Consider the following 23,035-nt stretch of genomic DNA (forward strand, 5'->3'; position numbering starts at 1 on the left):
AATTTATGCCCAGCACAAAAAGGTCTCATGTTTTCTTCACTTATGGCAGAGGTAGGGAACCTTTTTTGGGTCAGGGGCCACTGACCCACAAAAATCAGTTACAGACTTTTCAAGTGAGAAGCCAAAAACAAAAACTTTCTCCAAAAATCCCCAGCTCTCATTGATGTGGCCCCCAACTGAGATACTTCAATCCTCTGGTGCTCCAGCCCCACCGGGACAGGGGGAGGGACAGGGAGGACTGAGGTTCAGGGCTTCAGATTAACTCTTCTGGGATTCCAGGGTTAGTGGATTTTATGGACCCTCCCTCGGCTCTGGGGTTGGGACAAAAATGCGGAGTTCAGTGTATGGGACAGAGCTGCCACTGAGAGATATGGGAGTGCAGGATCTCGGCAGAGGTGGGGTACAGGAGGGGGTGAACGTGCAAGGTCTGGATCATGAGTGGGGTGCATGAGCAGGCTGGGAGTAGGATGTTCGTCCAGGGGGGAGGGTGCAGGAGCAAGGGAGGATGAAGGAGCAAACTGGTGATAGGGTGTCTGGCCAGGAAGGAGGGGGCAGGTGTGGGCTGGAGGTAGGTGCCTGGCCAGGAGGGAGGGTGCAAAGCAGGATGAGGGTGGATAGAGTGTCTGGCCATGGGGAGGGTGCAGTAACATGCTGGGGGTGGATAGGGTGTCTGGCCATGGAGAGGGTGCAAGAGCAGGCTGGGGGTAGGTTGTCTGGTAGTTGGGAGGGTGCAGTAACAGGCTGGAGGTGCGAGTCCTTAGCAGGGTTTGGTGCATGAGGGATCTGGGAATGCAAGGATCTGGGCATGAGGAGGTTAGGAGTGCAGGGATATGGGCATGAGGGGGGCCCATACTTGCCTTTATGCCCCGCACTGGTCCCAGGCACTGCCTCCCACTGCTCCCATTGGCCAGATTCTGGCCAATGGGAGCAGTGGGGAAAGCCTCCAAGCAGTGCGCCCAAGCACTGCTGCTGCACCAGCCAGGAGAGGGGGAACACTCTTTTTCTATGAACTGGCTCATGCAGCGAGGTTTGAGCGGGAAGCCAATGTGCCACCCATGCGGGGGAAGGAGGGTGAGCCTACAGCATCAGCGTGGGTTCCTGCTGCAGGGCCAAGGGGGAGGGCTGAGCTCAAGCCACAGACCACCTGGGAGATGGCTACAGACACTAGTGGTCCATGGACTGCAGTTTGAGAACCACTGATTTAAATCAAACATTTTCTAAGTTATAAAGCAAAACATACATATTTCCTTATAACATAAAGTTCAGACATTACACATAAGACTAATGAATGCAGCAACTTACTGACATTCTATCGCATCTAAACACTAAACACATTCTCATGAGACATACCTATTTTGATCAACACTAACATTTAGGCTAGGTCTACACTGCAAAGATAAATTGAAAAAAGAAACGCAATTTGAAGTACGCTTTACTGTTGAAAGAGGCGTTTCCAAAATGTGGCACGTCTACATGGCGCCAAATTTCAGAAAAAAGTGTTTTTCGACGCATCCCTTCTTCCTCGCAAAATGAGGTTTACAGGTATGGCGAAAGAGTGTGTCCGCTTTTTCGAAAATTTTTCTGAGAAAACAGATGTGTTCGTTCCTTAGATGCGGCATTGCTTTCCCGGGATACCTCTGGTATCCCGGAAAAGCACCGCAGTCTAGATGAAGCCATATATAACAGGTCTGGTCTTCAGCTATGCCTTTGTCAGTTTTTAGCTTATGCGTACAGTCTTGGCAAGAGTTGGCTGCTGACGTGCCAGTATCACAGTAGTACAATAACTCTATTTGTAAACTGAAAGTAACAAAGATAAAGCAGGGGAGATATAAGCTGACTTTATTTCTGGTGCCTGTATATTAAGTGTCTTTGCCATCAAAGAAAATAATATAACTAATATCCTATATATTGATTTGCCATTCCTTACCTAAAGGTAAAGCGAAAACAAAAACTGTGGATGGCCCGCTGGCCCTACTGTGTAATTTATCCAGATTTGATTCTCATCAAATTATATGATTTTGAGTTTTGGTTTTCATGGCTGGGTTCACAGTCAGTGGGGAAGTGACTACCTGACATCAAACCAATCCCAATGGCTGAAGAGTGATTGATGCTATATATTGACCAAGAGTGACTGACCAATAAATGTTGCTATAGTGGATGGCATCTTAGGTGGAAAGGGGAAGTCCTTTGCTACAGGTATAAAACAAAACACATTAGTGCCATTAAAACTCTGGTAAAATAGATTAATACAAAAGGAAACATGAAATGACAGGAATAAACACTAAAAATCAACTTCAAATGGGTTAACTCTTCACATGGACTGATTCAAATTCTATATTTTTAACCAAATCCTGTTCATTTAACCCATACACCCCCAAATCCTTCTCATTACTCTCAGATATGTGAGAGAAAATATTTTTGTCAGCAAGTAATATAGAATGTCCATTATAAAAAACTCATGGACTTTATTTTACCACTTTTTTTTTAGTAATTAGTACTGTGAAGTCAAGAATGAGGTATCCCCCCTTGTCATGAATGATCTTGGCTAGTGTTTACAATACATCATCTCCCACAATCCTGTGATGTTAGTTGGCTTGAGTGGGATTGTAGTGCTTTTATCCGTCAGTTCAAACAGAGTTGTAAAATACAATTTTCCCATTAGAAGAAACTGCCTAGTAGAAGTGAGAAACTTCTTCCCTTACCAACCTCAAAAGACTGAATCTCAAGATCTATCCTGCACTACAGATTTTCTAGGTAGCCATTCTCAACCATGCAACATTTTTATGAGATGACCTCAGTATGTAGGATTGTGAGAATAACTGATTTTTCAGTTTGCTGACATTTCTGAAAAATTTTTTTAAAACAACAATACATTTGTGTTGAAATGAAACACATTTAAAAAAAATTGGTGCATTAAAAATGAAAAAAATACTGAAAACTTGATTTTGAGCTTTTTAATATTTAAAATAAAATCAAAATAAATTAGTAAGCAAAAATCATGGAAAAATTAAAACTGAGATTTAGTTTCAGAAATCTCAAACAAAACATTTACATTATTTGCAGAATGTTTGTCTTTGGTTTTCTTTTTTTGACTGATTCTCACTGTGAAGTGGAATTCAGGCTGATTCTGAGAGAGCTAGCTCTTTGTTCTACAAGATGTGAGTTTACAGCACTATGGATTATGAATGCTGTTTCCTTTGTGGTATGTTGTGAGTCAGTATCCTGCAAAATTTGTAGCAATTCCTGTTACAGAAATGTGAGTCAGTTCCTTGCAATGTATAGTATGGGCTAATTGTTCAGTGCCTTCCTCTTTCATCCAATAGAAAGAGCCAACAAAGCCCACCATCTGAGTAATGTGCAAACTGACTTAATATTGCCTCACAGACCTTCACAAAATTTGACTGACAATGTATAGTTGTAACTTGCAAATGACAATGAGTTTGTAATCTTGCTCCACTAAAGGAGTGAAGTAAAGGTAAGAACAAGGTCAAGGAGGAACTCTGTCAAACTTTCTAGTGCTATTTCTGTATTCAGTAACCTTTTCACTTAGAATGGATGTGATAATGAGTAAAGCTAATATATTTTAGATGTGGTTATTCTTGTGTGGCATACACTTCCCCTTATAAATTTTCATGTATTCAGTGACTGTACTGCATTTTATGCTGCCAAGTGTCAAGCAACAAACGTTTTCCTTCCTCCATACTCATTTCCTCATATATATCTATATCTATATCTTAACATTAAACATAACAGTAAAGAAAAAAGTTAAGACACCTAAATGTTAACTGATATACTGATATAGAATTGTTATAACAGAGAACTCATCCTCTTGGATTCTCCTCTGTATGGGTGAAATTCACATAAATCTTGAAAGGTTTTATAGGATCTTTTGCACACTTAAACCCAATTGTGCCTCTGAAGCAGAAGAGATTGGGTAGAATGGCCACTCCAGATATAATCTACCTTTCTTATGAACCATAGGTTTATCCCATGTGAAACAGGCTGATTTACATTGATGTAGACCCAGTGGCTGGGAACCTCTACTTAGGAAATGCAACTACTGCAATTTATGTACTGAAATGGCAGTCAGTGTGGTGATATATTGCAGCATTGCAAGTTGGAGGTACAAACTGCATCCACCTAATTTCCTACGGTGCATCTACATAGCACCCAAAACTTGAAATAAGATATGCAATTTGTGCTATGCAAATTATGTATCTTATTTCAAAACTATTTCAAAATAGCTTATTCTGAAACTTAGCGCATCTACACAGTGCCAAATTTTGAAATAACATGCTATTTCGAACCATCCCTTATTCCTCGTGCAATGAGGTTCAGTGGCATGGTGAAATAGCGCACTTGTTATTTTGAAAAATATTCAAAATAGTGGGCGGCTTGTATAGACATGGGGTAGCTATTTTGGGATACCTTGGTATTCTGAAATATCTCCACTGTGTAGCTGTACCCCTAAAAACCTCTGAACAGAGCCTATTTACTCAAAGGAATGAATTCCCCCTTATATGCATGTGTCATTCTTCTTAATATCAATACAGGCAGTCCCCGGGTTATGTACAAAATAGGGACTGTAGGTTTGTTCTTAAGTTGAATCTGTATGTAAGTTGGAACTGGCGTCAGCCGCTGCTGAAACTGATCAGTTTCAACCGCGGCTGAATCTGGATGCCAGTTCTGACTTACATACAGATTCAAGTTAAGAAACCCAGGCGTCCCCAAGTCAGCTGCTGCTGAAACTGATCAGCAGCTGATTCCAGGAAGCCTGGGGCAGAGCAACTCTGCCTCCGGCTTCCTGTAGTCAGCCTCTGGTCAGTTTCAGCAGCGGCTGACTTGGGGAAGCCTGGGGCAGAGCAGCTGGGGTGCTGCTGGGTTGCTCCAGTAGCGCGGCTCTTGGGCGCTACTGGAGCAACCCAGCAGCACCCCAGCTGCTCTGCCCCAGGCGTCCTGATTCAGCCGCTGCTGAAACTGACCAGCAGCGGCTGAATCAGGATGCCTGGGGCAGAGCAGCTGGGGTGCTGCCGGGTTGGTCCGGAGCGGCGCTGCGGGACCAACCAAGCAGCCCCCAGCTGCTCTACCCCAGAGGTAGGCAAGAAAAGCCTGGTCTGCTGGGGGGGGGGCACTAGCTGCACCCACCCCCCAGCAGACCAGGGAGACGGGGGTGGTGGGACCGCCCAAGTCCTCCACGGCTTTGCTCCGTCTCCCTGGTTTGCTGACCTGGGAGACGCGGAGCAAAGCTGCAGAGAACGCGGGCAGCGGGACAGTCCAGGCCCGCCGTGGCTGTCCCACTGCTGGCGTACTCCGAGGCTTTGCTCCCCATCTCCCTGGTCTGCTGGTCAGACCAGGGAGACGGGGAGCAAAGCCGCGGAGCACGCCCGCAGCGGGACAGCCCAAGCGCGCCTGGGCTGTCCTGCTGCGGGCGTGCTCCAAGGCTTTGCTCCTGTCCCCCTGGTCTGCTGGGGGGGGCGGGTCCAGCAAAACCGCTGGACCCCCCCCCCCCCCCGCCAGCAGACCAGGGACACCCGAGCAAAGCCGCCGCCTGGGCGGCTTTGCTCCCGGGCAAACGAGCAAAGCTGCCCTGGCAGCGGCTTTGCTCTGGTGTCCCTGGTCTGCTGGGGGGGGGGGGGTCCAGCGGCTTTGCTGGACCCCCCCAGCAGACCAGGGAGACCGGGAGAAGCTTTTCTCACCCCGGAGGACACGGGTGGCAACCCGCCGCCCATGAGCTCCGGGGCGAGAAAAGCCCCGTTCGTAAGTGCGGCTCCGACGTAAGTACAGGGGACTGCCTGTATCTGCACTTACGAAGCAGAGAACTTATTCAATTTTAATCTACATTCCTTTGCCTAGATTTTTGTTGTTTAAATTGCTGTCATTTTAGAGGAAGCTTATAAATATTAATCCAAGAACACAAACAAGCGATTAACCAAAATGAATGATATGTTCTTATTAACAAGATCAGTCACATTGGGGCCTCTGTCCAAGGATGTTAGTCTGGTCCTTTCATCAATGCTACACCAGAAGAAAAAGGATTAAGACACTAAGGTTTTAGGGGAAGGAAGCTGATAACAAACATTTCATGCAGAGTGTATGTGTAAACTAAATAAATGCAAACAAACTACTATGCAAGTCAATCAACTAAAAACCCTCCAAATGAATTTTTAGCAACAAAAACTGCAGATATTGGATGGACGAAAAATAGTTTGATAACATTAAGCTTTAAAACAAACATTTATGAAAGAAAATGGAACAATTCTCTTATTTTACTTAATATTATAATCCTTTAATAAAAGCAAACAATCATATTTTATTTTTATTTGCAGATGAAAAAAAGAAAACAAAGAAAATTGATAGTGAACTCAACCCTATTTGGAACGAGGTGATCTATTCTCATAACGTATTTGTTTTTAGTATACCATACAGTGCATTATGGCTACAAGCTTAGTATATCAGTCACTGTAGTTATGAATCTGAGATACAGATGGGAGTTAAAGGTGACAGTAAATGTGTTTTACAGCTGAAGAAATAAATAGAAAGTGGGAGGGGCGATCCAGTGGATATAGTGTACTGGGACTTTCAGAAAGCCTTTGACAAGGTCCCTCACTAAAGGCCTGTAAGCAAAGTAAGGAGTTATGGGATAGGAAGGAAGGCCCTGTTATGCATCAGTAACTGATTAAAAACAGGAAGTAAATAATAGGAATAAATGCTGTTTTCACAGTGATCTGGAAAGAGGGATAATAATAAAGTGGTAAAGTTTGTGTTACCCTGACCCCGCTTACACAAACAATGCAAAATTACTCGTTAGTTAAATCGAAAGCAGACTGTGAAAAGTTACAAAGATATTGCATACATGTGGGTGACTGGGCAACCAAATGGCAGATGAAATTCATTATTGATCATTGCAAAGTAATGCACACTGGAAAACATAAACCCAGCTATACATAGAGTATAGTGTGTGTCTACATTATATGTCACAACTCAAGAAAAAGATCTTGAAGTTATCATGGATAGTTCTCTGAAAATATCTGCTCAATGTGTAGCAGCAGTCAAAAAAGTGAACAGAATGTTAGAAACCATTGGGAAAAGGATAGATATGGTAAGTCAGAAAATATAATTATGCCTCTATTTAAAGATATGGTATGTCCACACTTTGAATACTGGTGTGTTCTGATGGCCCCATTTAAAAAATAAATATAATTATAAAGTAGAAAAGGTACAGAGAAGGGCAACAAAATGATTAGGGGTATGGAACAACTTCCATTTGAGGGGAGATTAAAAGTAGTGGGACTCCTGAGCTTAGAAAAGAGCTGACTAAGGGGGAATATGAGTGGTCTATAAAATCATGAATGGTGTTGAGAAAGTGAATATGGGCGTGTTATTTACTCTTTACATAACACAAGAACCAGGGATCACTCAATGAAATTAATAAGTAGGAAGTCTAAAACACGCAAAAGGAAGTATTTCATTACACAGTGTTCAGTCCACCTAAGGAACTTGTTGCCAGCGGAAGTTGTGAAGGAGAAAAATGTGAATAGGTTAAAAAACCAAGTAGATAAGAATAAGTCCATCAATGGCTATTAGCCATGATGTTCAGAGATGCAACCCCATACTGTGGGTGTCCCTAAATTGCCAACTATCAGAAGCTGTGACTGTTCTTTTCCTCAGAAGCATTTGGCACCAGCCACTGTAATAATCATATTTTTTTTAAAAAAAGGTGCATGATACTGGCTACATAGATACCAACTTCCCTTCTAACCAGAAATAAGGAGGTGCTGGAATCTCCCTCCCATCTTTGTCCTGGCCCCATTCTCACTGCCCCCAAGACCTGTCCTGCCTCTTCTCATTCATGCTTTGCCCCTTCCCCCAAGCCCTGCCACTGCTCTGCCCTATTTCACCCCCTATACCGAAGTCTCTGCCCCTTCCTTGCCTCCTCCCCCGAGTGCACCTCTTCTCCTCCATCCTCCTGGAGCTTCCTGAATGCTGCAAATCAGCTGTTTGAAACACTCCAGAAGTGCTGGGAGAGTGGGGGAAGAGTTAGTGGAGCCACCAATACATGAGAGATGTGGAAGTGAGGGGGAAAGAGAGAGGACTTGGCTGCTGGTGAGTGCTTAGCTTCAGAGCACCCACAGAGTCTGTGCCAATGCTGGGCTAGATGGATCATTGGTCTGACCTGATATTGCCATTATGCTCTTATGAGCTATGACAATTGTGTCTCATCTAATTTTAAGTAAAGGTAGAAGGATTTCTGGTTTGTTTGGGGCCTACTCTCTTGCCACTAAAGTCAAAGGAAGGTTTGGCATTGATGTTAATAGTGGCATGGTTGGTTCCCTGATATGAGCACTGCCACTTTGGTAATTAACTATTCACCAAGAGATAATGAAAAATGACAATACAGGTTAGGGATAGGTATCTAGATGGGGGCCACAAAGGTCAGTGATAGTTCTAGCTATTTTTAGCATTCTCTTTAATGAGCTGGAAGAGAGGCTAAAGGGCATACTAATGAAAGTCATGGGTCATCATATGTACAAATAACAGAAAGGAATAGAAACACAAAGGCATGAAATCACTGGCAACCCATTTCCCTCCTTGACTCCAATGAGTATAGGACCAGGTCTTATTAAGGAAAATAAAGTTATTCATATTAATTCAAGGGTAGAGTACTAGAAGTACAATAGTAGGGCACTATTAAGAAAGTCCTTTTTAATTGCAATGTACTTATAACAAGTCAAAATGTTTTACAGACATGTTCTGAAGTTTTTCCTGATATGCAGATATAAGATCAGTCAGGTGTTACTAAATGTTATATTCATGGTAAGGTGCTTTATATTTTAGCTTGATTGATCAGTTGTTTCTGCTTCAATTTTCTTTGTACAGATTCTTGAGTTTGATTTGAAAGGAATAGCACTCGATGTTTCCTCGTCGCTGACCATTATTGTGAAAGATTTTGAAACAATTGGGCAAAACAAGTACGTACTTTTTTCATGTTATATTCATCTAATTTTCAATGCAATTAAAGAGGCCAAAAAACCCTATAAAGCTGGTATTTCACTACAAACAATAATTGCTGCTATTACATTGGTTGGTTGATTGAATTGGCTGACATTTTATTCTTTTATTGTGTTCTAATATTTCTCCATATGGTTTAGGGGTTTAGTCCTGTGATCTTCCCTTTGCTGCCTCTGGTCTTCTCTTTCACCAGGGTTTCTATATTATTGCTCTGGAGTGAGACTTCAGTCAGATTTTCCATGCACTTTACCCTGTAAAAGTTCTTTCCTCTTTTTTCTGCCTTCCCTTCAGAGGCTACAGATTGAGCTTCATACATACAATTTATAGTCATGGGTTTTGGATCAACTTCATCAGCCAAAAACTCTTCAAAATAGCAATCAGGCTACTAGTTCTAGTTAGTTTCAACAAAGTCAGTGTTCATTGGTAATTCTACAGAATTGTGTTGTTCGTCCATCGTGGTCGATGAAGACCTCAACACCACTAAGTGCTTTGAGACTGGATACAGTGTGTCCGAAGATGACTTATCAGGCCAATTCGGGCACCAAATGTCCTGGAACATGTCGGGCAGACATGTGTAGGCATTGCAATCGTTGCGCTGGTAGCTTTGGACTTGCGCAGCACGCGCTTGTGTTGTGCTTCAGAGATGCACCTTGTTTCGAGAGCTTGGCATCCCTTGTGGACAAGACTGCGCCAGGCAGCGTGGTTGTGTGCCAGCGATTCCCAGGTTGTTGTATCAATTCCGAACGACTTCAGGGAGGCCTTGAGTGTCTCTTTGTACCATTTCCTCTGTCCACCATGCGAGCGTTTACCAGTAGAGAGATCCCCAAAAAGGAGCTGCTTAGGTATATGTTCGTCCGGCATACGAATGACATGACCTGCCCATCTAGTCTGTGCACTCATCAGCAGAGTGTGGACTGACGGTAAACTTGCTCTAGAGAGAACCTCAGTGTCTGGTATTTTGTCTTGCCATTTGATGCGTAATATTCTGCGAAGACAAGTCATGTGGAAGTGATTAAGCTGTCTTGCGTGCCTCCGATACACAGTCCACGTTTCACAGGCATACAGGAGGGTGGTGAGTACCACGACTCTGTAGACCTTCAGTTTTGTTGCTTGGCTGATTCCTTGATGTTCCCATACAGTGGGGCACAGTCTACTAAAAGCAGAACTTGCCTTCGCTATTCTGCATGTGACTTCTATGTCAATGTTAGCTGCATGGGAAAGAGTGCTGCCAAGGTAAGTGAACTGGTCCACTGCCTATAGCATCCGCCCTGTGACTGTGATTGTGGGTTCTGTGTACGGTGCATAAGGGACAGGCTGATACATGACTTCGGTCTTTCTGCTGTTAATGGTGAGTCCAAAGTTGTCACAAGCTGTGCAGAACTTGTCCACACTAACTTGCATTTCTGCTTCAGAGCCAGCATACAAGGTGCAATCGTTGGCAAACAAGAAGTGTGGACAAGTTCTGCACAGCTTGTGACAACTTTGGACTCACCATTAACTGCAGAAAGACTGAAGTCATGTATCAGCCTGTCCCTTATGCACCGTACACAGAACCCACAATCACAGTACAGAGTGGACGGGAATCTTTTCAACCTGAGTAGACTTCAGGCTATCACCAAAGTGAAAGAGACTACAGAATTAGAAAATAAATGAAAGACAGTTAAACCCATTCTTGCCTGGATGAACACTGCAGGAAGCATTGATAGGTAACACTAAATTAATAATATAGGATATTGAAAGATGGTCCTATAGAAAGAATATCTTGTCTCTTCAGTGGAAAATCTATCAGAGCCAGGTAACAGCGTGTTTTTCTTACTGTTCATAATATTGAAGAAATAGTCGTATAAAGGCATCTATTTTTACACAAAAGGGAAAAGGCATAACTAAAAGGTCATGGGATAATGCAATATTATTTGTTTTTAGTGCTGGAAATTTTGTATCCTAGAGTTTTTATTTTTTATCCTTACATTTTTATAAAATGTCAACTAATAGATAGAGAGAGACAACACTGCAAACAAGTAATAGAACAACCATCAAGCAAAAACTCCTCAGAAATATTTAGTTTACTGAATTGTTTAAAAAAGCAAACTATGTATTAAAAAAATAAATGTTTGAAAGCTAAAATTAAATAGAATATCTAAGTTCATGTAAATTAAGTTGGCCAGGACAATGAAAACAAGTACAGTAAAACTCCAATTGTCCAGCATCCAGTGGTCTGGCACTCCCGATAGTCCGGCACCAACTGAAACCCGCAAGTGCTCCGGCCAGCTGGACAATTGGAGCTGCTGTGAGCCCCATGGGCACTCGCGGCTGGGAAAGAGAAGGGGAGAAGAGGGGAAGGGGATTATACCCCTGTGACGGGTCTGCCGGGACCCACACTGTGTCCAGCCAGGGGTGAAGGGTGGGCAGGGAATGGCACGGTGAGGGGTGAACCCTCTGCCGTTTTGCTGGAAGGCAGGGGAAGCCCCACATAGCCGTGAGAGCTAAGTCCCTGAACTTGCCCTGTTCTGGCTGCTCTTGGCCCTGCGCCACCGCCGAGAGTTTTCGGGAGGGGAGTGAGCTCCCCACCCCTCAGACTGCAGTAGTTATCACTGAGCTGGGAGGGAGGGGCGGCGCTGCGGGACCAACCTGGCAGCACTCAAGCTGCTCTGCTCTGCCACTTCCCCAAGTCCACCGCTCATCAGTTTCAGCAGCGGCGGACTTGGGGGAGCGGCAGAGCAGAGCAGCTGGGGTGCTGCCAGGTTGGTCCCACAGCGCCGCCCCTCACCCCCCTGCTCGGCGATAACTACTGCAGTCTGAGGGGTGGGGAGCCCCCTCCTGGAAACTCTCGGCGGTGGTGCAGGGCTGAGTGCAGCCGGAATGGGGCAAATTCGGGGACTTAGCTCTCACAGCTGCGTGGGGCTTCCCCCTCACCGCGCCATTCCCCGCCCACCCTCCGGACGCAGTGCGGGTCCCGTCAGACCCGTCACAGCCCCAGCCGGAGTACCTCCCGATACTCCGGAATATCCGATAATCCGGCATCACCTAGGTCCCAAAGGTGCTGGATTATCAGAGGTCTGCTGTAAAATGATACTACATAGAACACTTACTAACAATCCAGAGAATCATTGTTTTTCCAGGAGGATTGTGTAGTTACTGCAACACAAAATTTTCATGTTTTGGATATGTGCTTACAAACAGTTTCCTAGACAAAGATTTCTTGTTTCAAAATGCTTTTTGCAAAAAAATTACACATTATGCATGGAATGGTTTCACTGCAGTTATGTCATGGCCTACTTAAATATAATATGAAGATAATTTCAGTATAGATATTCAGTATTTTGCCATAATTATTATTTGTATTGCCATAGTGCCTATGAGCCCTAGGTGTGGATCAGGACCCCATTGTGCTAGGCACTGTACAAACACAGAGCATGTGCTCCAATGTGTTTTTCATGGTTCTAAATGGCATAATAGGGCAATGAGTACAAACAATGCTAAAGGCAAAATTCAGATGTTGTTTTTGTATGATTAAAGCTTTAATTTGTTCTTAATATCAGAACTGAAGGTGTGCAGGATACCTGAAAAAATGTGTAAAGACACACCCCATAAGAGAATGTTTAACTTGTAGAAAGTGAAAGTATTAATGACTGTTTAGTAACCTCTTAGTGTACTACTGATTCTCGGATTCATCATTTAGGGGCATTTTCCTTAGGGAATGAGTCGGAAAGGTATTATTCATGCATATTTTTTCTTGTTCTATAGCTAGAGTAAGGCAGGGATGGGGAACCTCTGGTGTTCTAGCTGCATGTGATGCATCAGGGTTAGCTACTGGTGGGCCTTGAGAGGGTTTGTTTACCTGAGTGTTCACAAGCATAGGGCCCATGTCATCCAGGGCCCATGGTACTTCCTGAAGCTCCCATTAAGCCAGGAATGGCAAACTGCAGCCACTGGGATCTACAGGGCTCTCAGGTAAACCTGAGCATCTTGCAGCACACAAGGAGTTAATCCTGATGAACTATATGTGGCCCACAACCCCGGAGAAAAGAATCAAGTGCATTTTGGGTGCCCTATGAACTGTCCAATGACCTCACTGAGGCCAGCATTTAACCCTCTATAATCATACAAAGAAGAATCTTCACTATGTGAGATTTCTAATCTTCTGCATTCATCAATACTCCACTCATATATTTCTCATTTCTACCACACTGCACACACTATAGATGCATTAGGATAAGAAAATATATCATATACATTTTTATTTGAAAAATCTTAACATGGGTTTTCTGAGCCTATGAAGCAAATTCTATCCTTTGCTTCAAATCTAAATAAATGGGATCTGTACAGAGGGTATTCTATTGTTGTTATGTATGGAAGAGAGTGGCAAATCCCAAAACTTGCCCCAAAAGTTTGCTTCCTGGCCCCTGCATCATCTTTGTGTTGTTACATGGAAGGTTTAACCAGTGGATCCATAAAGCACAGATTCACTGTCTGCACTCTCCCTGATCCACCCAGCTCTCCCTATGCTAGGGCAAATGGGATCCCTGCAAAGTATAATTGTATCATCTGGGCAGGCTGTCCAGTGCCTTCACCTCTGCATTGCACAGTGGAACCACTCAGTTTCCCATGGTGTTCAGGACGGGACCTTCTGCTAGCTACTACATTGGCAAAGGATTTGTCTCTAAATCTGAATGAGTTGTCATAGTTTCCTTTTAATTGACCTGTCGGAAACCATAACAGTCTTCAAAAGCTACAAAAAAATCCAACAAAAAGCACCAGAACAACTTGCCCCAAATGGGGCACCATCTTCCCACCTCTTTTTATAAGGTGATTATGTTAACTAAGAGCCATGCCACTATCATTGCTCTTTCCTCTCCACCATGGCTGACATTGTGGAGCTATAACAAGTTGTGCCATATCGCTATTGATTGCTGGTATTCTGTGGGAGGAGGCCTAAAGCGAACATGTATGAAACATCTGCATAGTGCTAAGGCCCAGCAGTGGTACCACATGCATGTAACACACCTCTTTCTCTCTTTTAATGGCAGTGCTGACACTGGAATAACAGATCCTATTTTCATTTTGATATTTTCAGTTCAGGTATTGAGTTCTTATGACACTGATTAATATGTACATTAGGCATTTACTAGTAGTTTTATTTTCACAGTGAACCTTTTGTTTGCTTCTTTTTCCTCCTCTGGAAATAATCCCTGCTTCTTTGACTATGCCGAATAAACTATTTTACATGGCTCCGTCGACGGAGCCATGTAGTCTACACGTAGCCCAAGTGACTCTTCTGTCTTTGGTGATACTCTATAAACCACTATTGTGTCACTGCTAGGCCAGTTGTAATTGAATCTCACATCTTGTAGAGGTTCACAAGGTTCAGAAAGGCCCAGAATGCACTGAATGCCTCTGATTTCTAGGAAGCCCCAGAATTCGTGATATTGAAGTAAGAAATTGACTCAGGAAAATCTGCCAGCTCTGAACATAAGAACATAAGAACATAAGAACGGCCATACTGGGTCAGACCAAAGGTCCTTCTAGCCCAGTATCCTGTCTGCCAACAGTGGCCAGCACCAGGTGCCCCAGAGAGGGTGGACCGAAGACACAATCAAGCGATTTGTCTTCTGCCATCTCTCTCCAGCCTCTGACAAACAGAGGCCAAGGACACCATTTTATCCCCTGGCTAATAGCCTTTTATGGACCTAACCTCCATGAAATTATCTAGCTTCTCTTTAAACTCTAATATAGCCCTAGCCTTCACAGCCTCCTCTGGCAAGGAGTTCCACAGGTTGACTACACGCTGTGTAAAGAAGAACTTTCTTTTATTAGTTTTAAACCTGCTACCCATTAATTTCATTTGGTGTCCTCTAGTTCTTCTATTTAGGGAACTAATAAATAACATTTCTTTATCGGCCCTCTCCACACCACTCTATCATCTCCCCCCTCAGTCTCCTCTTTTCTAAACTGAAAAGTCCCAGTCGCTTTAACCTCTCCTCATATGGGACCCGTTCCAAACCCCTAATCATTTTAGTTGCCCTTTTCTGAACCCTTTCTAAGGCCAAAATATCTTTTTTGAGGTGAGGAGACCACATCTGTACACAGTATTCAAGATGTGGGCGTACCATAGTTTTATACAGGGGCAGTAAAATATTCTGGGTCTTATTTTCAATCCCTTTCCTAATAATTCCTAGCATCCTATTTGCCTTTTTGACCGCCGCTGCACACTGTGTGGAAGTTTTCAGAGAACTGTCCACGATAACTCCAAGATCTCTTTCCTGATTTGTCGTAGCCAAATTTGCCCCCATCATACTGTACCTATAGTTGGGGTTATTTTTCCCGATGTGCATTACTTTACACTTATCCACATTAAATTTCATTTGCCATTTTGTTGCCCAGTCACTCAGTTTGGTGAGATCTTCTTGGAGTCCCTCACAGTCTACTTCTGTCTTGACTATCCTAAACAGTTTGGTATCTGCAAACTTTACCACCTCACTGTTTACCCCTTTCTCCAGATCATTTATGAATAAGTTGAAAAGGATTGGTCCCAGGACTGACCCTTGGGGGGCACCACTAGTTACCCCTCTCCAATCTGAAAATTTACCATTTATTCCTACCCTTTGTTTCCTGTCTTTTAGCCAGTTCTCAATCCAAGAAAGGACCTTCCCTCTTATCCCATGGCCATGTAATTTACACAAGAGCCTTTGGTGAGGGACCTTGTCAAAGGCTTTCTGAAAGTCTAAGTATACTATATCTACTGGATCCCCCTTATCCGCATGTTTGTTAACTCCTTCAAAGAACTCTAATAGATTAGTAAGACAGGATTTCCCTTTACAGAAACCATGTTGACTTTTGTCCAACAAATTATGTTCTTCTACATGCTTCACAATTTTATTCTTCACTGTTGTTTCTACTAATTTGCCCGGTACTGAAGTTAGACTTACCGGTCTGTAATTGCCAGGATTGCCTCTAGAGCCCTTTTTAAATATTGGTGTCCCATTGGCTACCTTCCAGTCATTAGGTACGGAAGCCGATTTAAAGGATAGGTTACAAACCACAGTTAATAACTCAGCAATTTCCCATTTGAGTTCCTTTAGAACCCCTGGATGAATGCCATCCGGTCCCGGAGATTTGTTAACATTTTTTCTATTTGTTCCAAAACCTCCTCTAACGACACTTCAATCCGGGACAGTTCCTCAGATTCATCACCCACAAAGGACGGTGCAGATTCAGGAATCTCCCCAACGTACTCAGCCGTGAAGACTGAAGCAAAGAAATCATTTAGTTTATCCGCAATGGCTTTATCGTCCTTGGTTGCTCCTTTTATAGCTTGATCATCTAGGGGACCCACAGGTTTTTTAGCAGGCTTCCTGCTTCTAATGTACTTAAAAAACATTTTGTTATTTCTTTTTGAGTTTTTGGCTAGCTGTTCCTCAAAATCTTTTTTTGCTTTTCTTATTGCATTTTTACACTTGATTTGACAGTGTTTATGTTCCTTTCTATTTATCTCACTAGGATTGTACTTCCACTTCTTAAAAGATACCTTTTTGTCCTTCACTACTTCTTTTACATGGTGGTTAAGCTGAGTTCTTGAGATAGATTTTGCATAACATCACCAAAAGATGGAACACTACTTATCTAAACCTTTGAACCCAGTCATCAGCTCAATATCTGGACTAAGATTCCAGTTGATTTCTTATTTTTTTCAAACTAGATAATCTTTCCTTAAGCCAAAGTCATATTTGCAAACATCAGCTGTCTCTGTTTGTATTTCTCAAAAGAATGATTAAGGGCTGATCATTACAAATATTGACTTTTTTTTGGATGGGAATTGGCTCATATTTATATATTCTATGCACACATAAAAATTGAATAAAGACAAGCCCCTGGGTAAGTGATGTACCATATATGAAGCTACAAAAGCATATATCATGAGCACTAGCTAGAAGGATGGTGAAATAGCTATTTCACAATCAATAACTGTTTAAAGGTCATGAACTAATGCTGATGTGATGCACATGATGTTGTCCATTAATATAAAAATAACCACCATAATTTCCAAAGGAAAAAAAGCATAAGCCAGTAGGATTTAGAGGATGAGTCACTAAGGTTTCATACCATAGTCATTTCAGCCTTTCACAGCTTCTATTCTTTTAGCATTCTTTCATATTAAATTTCCATATTTTATGTAAGTAAACTTCTTTGTAAAAATGTCACATTTAGTCAATAATATGGAACAAATGCATTCCAATCATTCCAAATATTGATATAAATTACATTGTGGTCTTTCATGTTTATTGTCTCTCCGTGATTCCAGAGGAAATTCATTCAATTTACAAATAATGAGATTTTTTTTTTAAATTGCCAGGCCTGCAAAATCAAGCCAGACTCTGAAAGCCATACTGTGTCCTTTCGGTCTCATGCATTATTAATCTAATTAGAACGAATTCTAGGTGCAGTTAAAGGGACAGCTTAAGGAAAAAAAGCTGCATTTGGAACATAAGAATTCTGTTGATGTGTGAAACATTATATTATTATTTATTTGTATTACTGTAGTACCTAAATATAAGGCTGTTCCCAGGAGGGATAAATCATCCACCGGCGGTTTGGGGGCCTTACTCTGTAGCAGATCCCCAGTCGTGAGAGGCAGCAGCCAAGACCCTGGTCATGTGGGGTGGCAGCCAGGACCCCAGTCACGAGGATGGAAGCCAGGACCCTGTAGCCTGTTGCACCTCGCCCCCTGCACCAATGTCTTCTGGGACTAACCATGCCAACCAATCTCACCAGCCCATAGAGTCCCCACAAGCTCAGGCCCAGAGCAGTTGCCCCTATTCACTGCACCCTGAGAGCCCCATTCATGGAGCAAGACTCCACTGTGGTAGGTGCTGTATAAACAGAGAACAAAAAGGTGGTCCTGCCCCAAAGAGTTAATAAGTAGATGACAGAGTTCAATCCCTTCTAGCTGTGCTGTCTCTGTAATATGAAAAAAGAGCACAGCTAAGAGGTCTTTCAAAAGATAGTTACATATATGTAGTTCCTCAGTGTTCTAAAGAAATCCAGTGCCTCACATTCAGCAGCAACAGAATAAGAGTAGTAAAATGTAGGGTTTTGTTTGTTTGTTTAAATGCTCCACTACTATATAACTAGATTGCCTCTTTGCAAGCAGTTATTCATGGTCATTTGCAGTAAGGAACAACTGAGCTGTAGGTTTTTTCTTTTGGTGTTAATTGTATAGTACTAAAATTATTTTTTTCCACAAAAAGCTTTCATTAGCAAAGCTCCCGTTGACACCAGTGGAATGAGGAATTGACCCTATATGCATAAATAACCACGGAACTATTTAGAAATTCCCAAGGGGGCTGAAGAAGTGGTGAATGAACTCCCTGCAAACCACACAATATCTTCATTACTCCCTAATTCTGGTTTCTTTTTAATACCTTTTTATGATCAGGAAAAATAATTTATTTTTTATTTTTTAATCCTTTTAAATAATTTTTTAGTTTCTTCCAAAGCACCTCAGTCCTTAACTGTAACATTGCACAATTCCCAAAAGATACACACTAATATAGGAGACAGCAGAACAGGATGCTTTAGGCTAGCACACACACAGTTTTTGGTACTATGCAAACACAGTGCCTACCACCAGGGCTTTTTTTGTTTAAAAAAAAAAGTGCTAGTACTCCAGGGGAAAAGTTGCTGAGCTCTGATTGGAGGTGCTGGTACTGAGTACTGGGCAGTAACGTCACCAAAAAAGCACTGCCTAGCACTATTGTATTGCAAACAAATCACCACCACAATGGAGAATAGGAGATCATCATATTCACTTTGACTGGTAAACCTTGTCATGATTTGGATTCATGCCTCTGGAGGTGAAAGGCTAGCACACATATGCACTGTAGGCCATATCCTGTTCATCTCAGGAGGAATTTGAAATGAATGTGACTAGTCCAAATGAGTCATGCAAACAGGATTTGTTCCTTTGCCAATATTCCCCCAGGCCTAAGGACTCACATTATTATTCACTGTTTATTTTGCTGTCTGAGGGGCAGTTTTTAGGCTTAACTTTGAGTATGGGGGTGTTTTCTCCCACAGGCCTCCTTTATCTTGTGCTGAAGTGAGGTGGGGGCAGTAATTTATATCACCAGTTTTCAGGGTATATCTTACTCCCTGTCGAGCATTTAGCCAGTGCTGCTGACTGGCACCCCAAATAGAAAAACATCTCTACACCTATACTGCACCTCGCCATCTTTCCCTGCTGTCTCACTCACAGGGAGGTGTCCAGTGTACAGCCTAGCTCTGCTTCTCCATCCCTGGAATAAAGGTCTGAGCAAATGCTATAGAACAGAGGTCTCAAACTCCCACCCTGTGAGCCAATCCTGGTGGAGAAATGGTGCAATGTGGCCCCGGTGGGAGCCTGTCAGTTACCTGCTCCCAAGACCTATCTCTTCCCACCATCACCCTGCCCTCTCACTCCATGATACCCCATCTCCCAAGCACTCTGCTGTAGTGGCAGGAGCCACAGAGAAGCAGAGTGAGTGCACCCACGCAGTACGCTCTGCTTTCCCTGCAGCTACTGCCACCACGAGGAATGTGTGTGTGTGTGGGGGGGGAGGTGACTGCTGTCTCCCCAGTGATTCCCAAAGCCTTGTGCTCAAGGGATGGGGTGCCATGGATGGGGAAAGGGTGGAAGGGATGCAACTTGATGGCCAGTAACTGATGTTCCCCCTGGCCTATTGGGAGTCCCGGGCCAGATTATGCAATTACTCCAGGCAGGACTGGCCCACAAGCTGGGAGTTTGAGAGCCCTGCTGCAGAACAAAGGCACTGTCTCCTAAAGATTCACACAGTAATGCACATGGACCAGAATTACACAGCGCAGAAGAACCAGTGCAGTAGAAGTTCCCTCGCTTTTTCACACTGCCAAAACACTACTCATTGCTGTGGTATGTTTCTGCCGTTTAGGCTAATGCAAACATTATGCATATTTTGTTATTTCTCCTGGAACCAGAATTTACTGCTGCTTGCAGAAATGCTACGGTGAGCGCAAACTAATATTAAATGAACAGTCATCATGACAAAGTCTGACCTACTGAAAAAGCAGTTATATTAAAAGAACCCAAACTGTACTGTAATATTCATAGAGATCACTTCAGGGAAAGACAAAGAGCTTTCACATAACAAAGTGCAGAGCTGGCTTTTCCCATATAAAAATGTCTGAGAAGAGAACACATCTGTTTTCCATTGTGTTGTTCACTTAGTTAGTGTTTAAAATCTCTCAAGCAACATAAATTTTTACACAGTTTAAGGAAAATGGATAGTTTAGGATAGTTGTCTGCAACAGAAATACAAAGGTTAGATTACAAAGTTACAAATACCAAAGTTACAAATCTCCGTAGGAAGTCACATTATGATCTGAGTGAAGTGATTTTATTCAATGCGTAGGAGGGCAAGTCACCAGTTATACACATTTTTCCAGACTGAGTAGTTAGTCAGTCTCCTGGCAACACTGCTAGAAAATAGTCTGGGCACACCCTTCTTTTTGGTGAAGAATGTAATCCCAAATCTACAGCAGGCAAGGTTAACTGTAGCTAACTTCTGAGGACGTTTAGATTTGTAATTATTGCTGTTTAATCAATTTCTCAACTTGTCAGCAAAAATATTTACCCCCCCCCCCACCCTTCCGTTCTGCAAGTGGATCTATGTGGGTGGGCCTTTGTGCCTGACAGTGAAGCAGCACACTGTAGGAGTCTGCCTACATAGATCTGAATGCAGGTTTTCAGCCTGACATGTTAAAGTAGCTTCCATTTTCCCCTGAAGATTTTGCCTTGTAGATGATGATGTGCATGACATTTTTGTTTTCAAATCTATGTACCTACAAAAGCAGCATCCAATATTAATGAAGATGAAAACAGTACAATTTCTGTTTGAACAAATATGTTTAACAGCAAGAATAAATATTAGAAGCTGGGGGTTAAAGGTGTTGGTTGGACTTTACTGTGTCAGATACAGCCAGCAATGAAGTTTGGATGTAGCCATTATAATGTATGCAGGAGGAGCAAGAATGATGGTGGCAAATGCCAACAGGCAGAACCAAACCTGGGATCTCTGAAGCTTAGTGCATGTGCCTCTGCAGCTTGAGCTAAAACACCAGCTAAAGCTGTAGCACAAACTTATTTTCTCTTTCTGTAAGTGGTCTAAGTGCCACTTCATGGGACTGTAAACTACACCCAGCAGGTGTGTGGGTTACACTATTCTAGCTCCTTTACAGGGATATGGGGCCAGCCACATCAGTGCCATAATTAATTTCTTGCTTCCCAATCTGAAGAGGTGGGACTATGGAGGGGCAGGTGATAGATTAATGGTCATCTAGGCCTTATAAAAGAACTAAGGCAAGCCCTATTAGGAGTTGGACCCTCAGGTGGATAATGAGTAATTTGCCCTGAACCAGGGCATGTAAGGAAAAGAGTATTCCAGAAGGAAACAACATGACTGTGTCTAGATTGGCATGATTTTCCAGAAATGCTTTTAACAGAAAAGTTTTCCGTTAAAAGCATTTTCGGAACAGAGCGTCTAGATTGTCACGGACGCTTTTCCGCAAGAAGTGCTTTTGCGGAAAAGCGTCTGTGCCAATCTAGATGCGCTTTTCCACAAAAAAGCCCCGATTGCCATTTTCGCGTTCAGGGCTTTTTTTGTGGAAAACAAATCTGAGCTGTCTACACTGGCCCTTTTGCGCAAAAGCTTTGCGCAAAAGGGACTTTTGCCTGAACGGGAGCAGAATAGTATTTCCGCAAGAAGCACTGATTTCTTACAATATGAAGTCAGTGCTTTTGCAGAAATTCAAGCGGACAGTGTAGACAGCTGGCAAGTTTCTCTGGAAAAGCGGCTGATTTTCCGGAAAAACTGGTCAGTCTAGACACAGCCCATGGGAGCTGGGAAGTATAGGAGGCACAGAACCCAGAAAGGGCAAATAGCAGGGCTCAAGAGAGGGCTGAAGAAAAGATGCAAAGGGCAGAGGGACCTTTTTGTGTGGTGGGTATATGTTAATTTGGGCTCTTGTTATCATGTATGGGGTTATGTTTGTTAAGGCTTGGCAAGAGGGCTAAGCCATATCTCCAGCACAGCTGTGTGTATGGAGAGCTGAGTAGATTCACTTCAGGAAGAAAAACCAAGGAAGGAATGGTGGCAGGGCTATGGAGCAGCCACACTATTATGATATGTCCCCATTTATACTCAGTGAGATCTGACAATATTATAGAAACATAGCGTCTTACTACAAAAACATAAACCTGTTAGGTAGAGCTGTGAATTAGGGTTTCCTGATACTAGCCAAGGATGGGGGGTTACAATTCTGCTGGTATTTGGGATTCTGTCAGGAAGTGTTAAGACCAATACCAATGGACTACTTAGCTATATGAAAAGTGAAATGATATGTTTAAAAGTTGCTTACCTGTAGTTTATGGATTCTACTTTTTTATATTGGGGAAGCAATACAGGCATACCACTGATGTCAAATTGAAATTGTCAATTTATCTTTTGAAATCTGCTACTGTACAGGAGATCCAATTTATACTTCATGTTAAATCTGATTATACAAGCAAGTATTTATATTGGCAAATGTATGCCTGGAGGCTTCCTATTGTGCTGTTTAAAAATTACAGCATACAGGCAGTCCCCGGGTTACGTACAAGATAGGGACTGTAGGTTTGTTCTTAAGTTGAATCTGTATGTAAGTCGGAACTGGCGTCAGCCGCTGCTGAAACTGATCAGTTTCAACCGCGGCTGAATCTGGACGCCAGTTCTGACTTACATACAGATTCAACTTAAGAAACCCAGTCCCCAAGTCAGCTGCTGCTGAAACTGATCAGCGGCTGATTCCAGGAAGCCTGGGGCAGAGCAACTCTGCCTTGGGCTTTCTGTAGTCAGCCGCTGGTCAGTTTCAGCAGCGGCTGACTTGGGGATGCCTGGGGCAGAGCAGCTGGGGTGCTGCTGGGTTGCTCCAGTAGCACGGCTCCTCGGCGCTACTGGAGCAACCCAGCAGCACCCCA

General features: G+C 43.0%; 1 protein-coding gene across 4 annotated transcripts in view; it reads left to right on the forward strand.

Moving 5' to 3' along the window:
- Positions 1-23,035, forward strand: part of MYOF (myoferlin) — a 150,191-nt gene that overhangs the window by 14,509 nt on the left and 112,647 nt on the right. For all 4 annotated transcript variants that reach the window (XM_075935158.2, XM_075935159.2, XM_075935160.2 and 1 more), the window contains exons 2-3: positions 6,327-6,382; positions 8,878-8,969. In XM_075935158.2, the coding sequence (XP_075791273.2) occupies positions 6,327-6,382; positions 8,878-8,969 (148 nt within the window). The remainder of the gene's footprint in view (positions 1-6,326; positions 6,383-8,877; positions 8,970-23,035) is intronic.

This window comes from Pelodiscus sinensis, chromosome 8, assembly GCF_052426305.1.
Source record: "Pelodiscus sinensis isolate ZL-2025 chromosome 8, ASM5242630v1, whole genome shotgun sequence".
In the NCBI taxonomy this organism is placed as follows: Eukaryota; Metazoa; Chordata; order Testudines; family Trionychidae; genus Pelodiscus; species Pelodiscus sinensis.